The 7,278-nt window shown below is 41.9% G+C and overlaps 1 protein-coding gene across 1 annotated transcript; it reads left to right on the top strand.

Moving 5' to 3' along the window:
* The first annotated feature begins 742 nt into the window (after positions 1 to 742).
* Positions 743 to 6,892, top strand: C15H5orf15 (chromosome 15 C5orf15 homolog). The gene is made up of 3 exons (XM_036391833.2): positions 743 to 847; positions 3,693 to 4,267; positions 5,313 to 6,892. The coding sequence occupies exons 1-3, from the start codon at positions 745 to 747 to the stop codon at positions 5,442 to 5,444; spliced, it is 810 nt and encodes a 269-aa protein (XP_036247726.1). The 5' UTR covers positions 743 to 744; the 3' UTR covers positions 5,445 to 6,892.
* Positions 6,893 to 7,278: the final 386 nt, after the last annotated feature.

Below are 7,278 nucleotides of genomic sequence, written 5' to 3'. Positions count from 1 at the left end.
CCCACAGGCTGGGCAAGGCTGGCTTCCCCCTCAGGAACACTGCAGAGCCACCAGGGCAAGGCTGGCTTCCCCTCACCGGGACACTGCAGAGCCACCAGGACAAGGCTGGCTTCCCCCTCAGGGACACTGCAGAGCCACCTCAGGGACAGCCCACAGGTTGGGCAAGGCCGGCTTCCCCTCACCGGGAGCCATTCCTGAGTATTTCCTGTCTCATTTAACCCAGCGCTCCTGAGAGAAGTGGAGCCCTTCCAAGATACCATCGGTCCAAAAGAACCATGTGCAGTCAGCTCCCAGGAGCATGGCAGACACAAGCAGTGAGAGGGGCAGAGCCGGCCTAAAGCTGAGATAGGAGCGTTCAGATCAGATATTAAAGAAAACCTTTTCTCTGTCGGGGTGGCCGGGCATTGGAGCGGCTGCCCAGGGAGGCGGTGGAGTCACCAGCCCCAGAGGGGTTTCAGAGGCGCCGGGATGGGGCGCTGGGTGATGTGGTTTAGGGGTTACGGTGGCGGCGCTGGTGGAGGGTTGGTCTGGAGGGTCAAACAGGTCTCCCAGCCCTGCTGGTTCCATGACCGTGTGATTCCAGCGCTCCGTGACCGAACGGTTCCATTCCCACCATTCCACCGTTCCCCGCTTCTGTGACACCGCCCTCGGCCCCTGCGCGCGCCCCGCGCCTTCCCGCCCGTGCGCGTGCGCGGCCGCCTCACGAGGGGCGGCGCCATCGCCACGTCCGCGGAGGGGGCCAAGATGGCGGCGGCCGGCGGCGAGCGGCGGGGCTCGGCGGGCCGCGCCCTGTGCTTGCTGCTGCTCTGCGGCTGGGCCCTGGCGGCCCGCGGGCAGGAATCCCCCGGTGAGAGCCGCGGGGCCGGGCGGCGGGGCTGGCTGTGGGCTGTGGGCGTAGCGCGGTGGCCCCGCCGGTCTCTCTCACCGGTCTCGGGTTGGGCCTGGAGCGCTGTGCGGCCTCGGCCGGCGCGGGTCCTACCGTGAGGTGACCGGGCCTGGCCCCGCTCTCTGGTCTGCCCGGGCTGGGCTGGGGGCAGCGGGCGCTGGGCTGTGCGCAGGGGAAGGGCAGCGGGGTGCGGGAGGCCGCCTGCCAGGCGTGCAGAGCTTTTATTGCTGTGCAGAGCAGTTAGGCTGATCACTTCATTCATCAGACGGGATTCTTCATCTAAATACTCTGGCTGCGTGCCTGGTTTTAGTCTTCCCTCCCCTAGAAATTAAGCTTATGTTATTCTGCAGGTTGACTCCTAGTTAAGTGTTTTCTTTCTCCCCCTTAAAATTACAGGCGGCTGTAACCGAAGGCTAATAAGAAATGCGTGTGTTAGGGGCAGTGAGTTTCCCTTTGGTTTGGATGGAGTACTGGCTGGGCAGTGAAGAGAAAGGAGTTAGGGAAGGAAAAAAAGGGAACTGTTTGATCCATCACTTCCTTCCGTGCTTGTCAGTATCTCCACACCAGTTGTATTTGTGTTGTCCCCCACCTGCTTTAATGGCCAGGCAGTAAGAATTTGGGACAGAAATCTGTAGGAAATGGAGAGTTTTTAACTTCTGGAGTCATGAAACAACTTGCTTTCTAAAAGCAGTTTTCCTGGAAGTGAGTTTTAACCATGATGGGTTTTTTATGTGCAGTGTTTATGTTGCTAATTCTGTCACCGTGATTGAACATTAGTATCTGTTCCTGAAGCTGAGGCATCTCTGGATCTAAAATCATCTGACAGTGTTGTGTAATTGTAAACAGTGCAACCACCGTTTGTAATGCCAAATAGTTTGGGGTAAATACCATAAATCAGTTGTGGTTTAGCTGCTAAACTTCCAGCTGCTATTAAAACAGAAACCCAGGCATATTTTAGGAATAATAGGAAATTGCTCTTTCTCAGTCTGAAGGTGCAGCAGTAGTCACTGAGAGTCCCTTGCATTAATATATCCTTCTAAAACTTCAGTGTTAAAATTAATTCTAGAAGAATTTAAAGTGTAAGACCAGATGCAATGTAGTTTTATAGGCGAAATATGCTTGTTTGTATTTCTAACAGTTTAGCTATTACCCTCTAAATAGTTTTTGTCTGTTTGGGGAGGGTAGCAGTAAGGTTGACCTCACTCACAATATGCCAGTAGCTATAAACATGAAATAATCCTGTAACTGCCTTTCCTCATATTTATCTCTGCATATGCAACTAGCTGGCTTAAACCTGAGGAGATGTCAGAATTCCCTAAACTTGTTCTGGATAAGAACTGAACAAGTTAATGTTGATATGATAATTCAGATGAGTAGATTTTTCAGCAGCAAAAAGTGTGGTAGATGTGAAATGGTTGACTTTGAATTTCAGCAGAGAGGCACCGTGGTGTCTGCTTCATGTGGGATGAGTTGAATCTTCTGTGTTTTACAGTTGGGTTAAAGAGTAATTCATACTGCAGAAGTGTGCCATGTAAACAAGAGCTCTGTTGTAACTGAACCTCAGCAAACATACAGGTTCCATGAATAACGTGATTCAGTGTCCCCTCTGTAATATTTTACTTACAAGTAACCTGACACGAGAAGTTCATCGAATGCTTCATTTCTAGTCTGCAACTTTCCTGTGAGCCTTGAAAATGTTTAATGAAAGTATTGTTGCTTTTGTAAAATGAAAAATTAGTTTGGCATGCCAAAATAACAGGCAAGTATGGTTTCCCATTTTAAATGAAAATGCAGGCTGAAAGTCTAAAATTTCTAAAAGTTCTACATTTTTTAAGGTGCCTCTGGATTTGAATCTGGTAATTATGTGCTGCAAACATGAATAGTTTGCTCATTTTTAGGCTTTAAAAAATTAGCTATTAAATTCTGTCTCCATCTTTTTTTTTTTTACTGTCCTTGGGATAAAGAAAAGGGACAGTGGGCTCTGTAGGCTCTGTATCTGGATTTAATGCTCACCTTGTTTTTTATGTAGTTCTGCAAAGTCCTCCCAGCATTGGAGAGATTGTGAATTTGCCTGAGGGTGCATTGTTACTGTGCCATTTCTGACTTAATTCATTACAATAATTGCTGCCAACAAAAGGCTTTCCTCCAGGAGCATGGGCAGTGTTTGTTCTTAACCCGTGGTTCAGTAGTTTCATTTGAGGTAATGGAAGGTTGGAAATCTGTTTCAGTGTCTACAAATTCAATAAAAATCAGTGCCTGGGAGGAGGTACTGCTGTCTTGTGTCCTGACTGAGGGGACTTCACAGTGTCTTCCCATTCTTTGTTGGTAAAACATGCAATGGTGGAAGATCAAAAACTTAACTGCAGGAAAAACTTTCCTGAGAACATCCTCGTTGGTAGACCTCAGCTCATTCAGTGGGAGGAAGAATTTGATGATGGAGAAAATGCTAATCATGTATGAGTCTACAAGATGTCATGGATCCTCAGAGGGAAGGATGACATCTCTTTGAAGTTCTTATGTCTGGAAAACAGGCGTGCTAGTTTTTTCAGGGACGCTTTGCCACACTAATCTGGAAGGCATGTGCTTCCACACTTTAGTTCCTGTCCCACTCAAGACTTTTCTTTGGAAGTTGCCAAAGTGCAGGAGTATGTATTTCTGCATATGAATGCTAAAAAGTTTGCAGTGTGCCATATGCTGTGTTCTTCATGTGATTTCTTGTCTGTGAAGGAAATTTGTGGCAATAGTTTTCTGTCAGAGAAGTCAGTGCCTTGTGCATAGTGCTGATTGTTTCTCATCCTTTTCTCAGGTTCTGTGAAAGAGGATATTCTTAATACAAGAAATATTTCTTCTGCAAGTGAGAATGAAACACTGAGTAGATCCCAAAATTTGACAGACAGCTTGCAGAGTTTAAGCTCAGCAAGAAAGGAGGCCAAAATCAATTCAGTGACTGCAGGAAAGCCACCTACAGCAAACGGTGACTCTTTGTCACCTGTTGTCCCTGCTAGTCCAGTATCACAGGTGGATGTTGATGCTTCTGAAGATACTAAAATTGAGGAAGAAGATCTTCTAACAGATTTGAAAGACACACTAAATAGTTCCCCACCCATCATCAAAGAAACTATGGAGTCAGATGGAGATGACTATGCTTATGAAATGACACCAAATTCCAGATACAATCCAGACCTTCTAGAGATTTCAGAAGATGACAACTCTGACACCATCAGCAATTACAATGAGGAGATCAAGACCCTTGATGAGAAGATAAAAGCTGTTTCTGTCTCAGGGTTGGATGAAGAAGAAGACAGCCATTTCTTTTTTCATCTGGTGGTAGTTGCCTTCTTAGTAGCTGTTGTTTATGTCACCTATCACAATAAGAGGAAGGTAGGTGTGCTCTGAAAGGCTGAGAGAAACAGCTGGAGTGTTTAAAATAAAGTTGCATTCCCTTGTACATGTTTTTAAGAAGAGGAACTTGGCTTTTTAAAGAATTAAGTCTTTGACCACTAATGTGCAGATCATTAGTGTGATTTTTATCTTCACAATGAAAATGAACTTGAATCAAATATTTACAATAAGAAAATGAGTTAATTGGTAACATCAGTAATCAATCAGTACAGTAATGGACACTGGCAGTGCACAACGTGAATTCTGTAAAGGAGACCTGAGCCAAGTCAAGTGGGGGTGAACAATTAACTATTTTTTTTTCTGCACAGGAAGACAAGAAATTAAGGGAGGTTTAACTGCAAATTGTGTGGGAATGTTCTTGTTATGACTGGTTATGATTGTGATAATCTTTCTAATAGTCACTTTAATATGGTCTTCATATCATAGACATTCTGAGGGTGTAACTACCAACTTTTAGAAAATGTTTAATGCTGCTTCCAGGTTTACATAGAGAAGCTACTAGGTTACTATTTTCAGGTAAATGTTTCTTCAGTACAAACTAATTCTCTGTGTCTCAAAAATAGTCTGATCGTTGTTATTCCAAAATATATTGCTAGCATTAAAAATTAACTTCAGCCCAACCAGACACAGCAGAAGTGCATGCACAAGTTTGCATTAAACCACAGATTCCTTTTTAGATATGAGGAAAGTTTAGTGTTTATCTTTGGGGGAGAACACTGATCTGGGTGAGGATTTGCAGGACTTGGAAAGAAAAGCAGCTAAAACCCCAAAACCTTCTTCACTGTGCAGTGGCCTATCTGTAATGTGCATTGCCGGCTCTTTATAGGGGAAGATGATGAAGGCTGTTGCATTTTGAAAATTTATCTGAGAGCCATTCAAATAAGTGATTAAAAAATGTATTGTCTTTGCTACTGTAATGCCATTGCCAGCATGGGGGGTAAAACCATGGTGTCAGTACCACTGTGAAGCTTCAAACCCAGGATGTTTCTGCACAGCATCTCTAAGTTGTCCTGTTTTGTTTCAGATCTTCTTACTGGTGCAGAGCCGAAGATGGAGGGATGGCCTGTGCTCCAGGACAGTGGAGTACCATCGTCTAGATCAGAACGTCAACGAAGCGATGCCTTCCCTGAAAATAACCAATGACTATGTGTTCTGAAAGCACTGTGACTCGAGTTTGCTGAACTTATCACTCTTTGCCTGCCCAGTCATGTAATGATATTCAGGTATTCTAAATAAGCTGCTTGTACAGAAATGAGATGTACTCTCTTTGACCTGGATGTTTTGGAGATTAAATCTCATGGAAGATCAAGGCCATGATCCATCTGTTTGCTACTTTGGTCGGGTTTTATAGCAACTGTGAAGATTGAGAATTTAATAAATTAGTGCTCTTTCCATTCATTAAGCATCATTCTCTTCTGTCTGGAGCAGTCTTAATAGTCATACTACAAAAAATAAGCATAAAATATTTTAAGTCTAATAAATTAATGACTTTGGCATCACTAAATCAAGTTAATGATCTCTTTGCTAATCACTTACATGGCTCATAAATTCCACTATATTGCAAACTTAAAATATAATTTTTTCTGTGCTTAAATTCTGATGCTGCAAGTCTTTCATCTCATTTATTCTGATTCTGTTTTCTTGTTGCATAATTTGATCCTGTTTTGGCAAAATAGCTAGAATGGCAATTTAATAATTTATATATGTGTTCATGCCATAAATAATTTTATAACAATTATGTATAACCCATTTTATTTCAGAAGTTCTGTACCATATATTTCCTAAAATGTTTAAGGTGTTTGTGAAGGTATGCAGCTTTTCTTGACTCTCCTTTTTTTTCTCTGATGCTATTTATGACTTCATTGTCTTTGTAATTAATGAGTGGAAAACAAGCCTTGTTGAATAATTTTACTAAAATGTAGATAGCTGACAGGCTTTCAATACATCAAAGCTTTCTGTTGAATTTTTAGACAGTTGGGAAATGGCTGTGTGATTTGTTATATTATAAATGGGAGAAACTGTAAGAATAATTTATTTGGTTCTTTTTCTGACCCAGGTAACAGACAGGTGAAAGTAAGTGCCAGTCTGTGGACAGTGCACTCTCATTTTTGACAAACATTTATGCATTAGTGTAAATCAAGTTACTGCTACAGTAGTTTTTTTGGGTTTGTTTTTTTTTTTATTTTTAATTTTGTCTTTTGTACTTCCATTATTTATGTTTTCATTAGTTGTAAAATATAAAATTTTAGTTTTCTGTACATTCTGTTTGTGATTTAGTTTTCAGACTGATATGTTTGTAAATAATGGTGAATCAGAACCCCATAATTAATAACTTGGTATTCAAGTAGTTATGTAACATTTGGAAACAAATAAATGTCACGCCTGTTGGCATGAGGAGTCTGAAGGCATGGTACTCTTTAGGAATGAAATGCTAGAAGTTCTATATCCTACTGTTAAATGCATTCTTTTCATAAACACAGAAAGTAAAGCACAAACAAAATATCCCAAAACTCTTTTCTTGCAGTAATTTTTATTGTATTTGGACTTGTATCACTTAATATTTTGAATAAGGTTTTTCAAATAAATGACAATAATAAGCCTGTGTTTCTTACTGTAACTGTTTCACTGCTTTTATACAGTAACTTACCATAGAGAACTTGCTTATGCTTGGAATTGGAAACCATTTCAAAACCATCTTCTCTGTTGCCCATACTGGGTGTATGAAGGTTTGTTATGTGCATCTGTTGAATGCTGTGTAGGGTAGATAGCAAGGCTTAAATTAAATATTTTAAGCTGTGGGAATTAATACATTCTTTAACAAGATTTGTTTAGCTTAAGTTATTTAGTCTGTAATTCTTGTGGAAGATATTTGAAATTCTTACCTGAACTTACCCACTTTGAAGTGTAACACTGCTGTGGCCAAGATCTAAAGGGAAAGGTTACTTCTCAAAGCTTCTTTAGCATGTTTAGATCTGGGAATTTGAGAGGTA

The sequence above is a fragment of the Molothrus ater genome, chromosome 15, assembly GCF_012460135.2.
Source record: "Molothrus ater isolate BHLD 08-10-18 breed brown headed cowbird chromosome 15, BPBGC_Mater_1.1, whole genome shotgun sequence".
In the NCBI taxonomy this organism is placed as follows: Eukaryota; Metazoa; Chordata; class Aves; order Passeriformes; family Icteridae; genus Molothrus; species Molothrus ater.
Note: the sequence above shows the minus strand (reverse complement) of the source record. Positions and strands in the feature narration are given on the sequence as shown.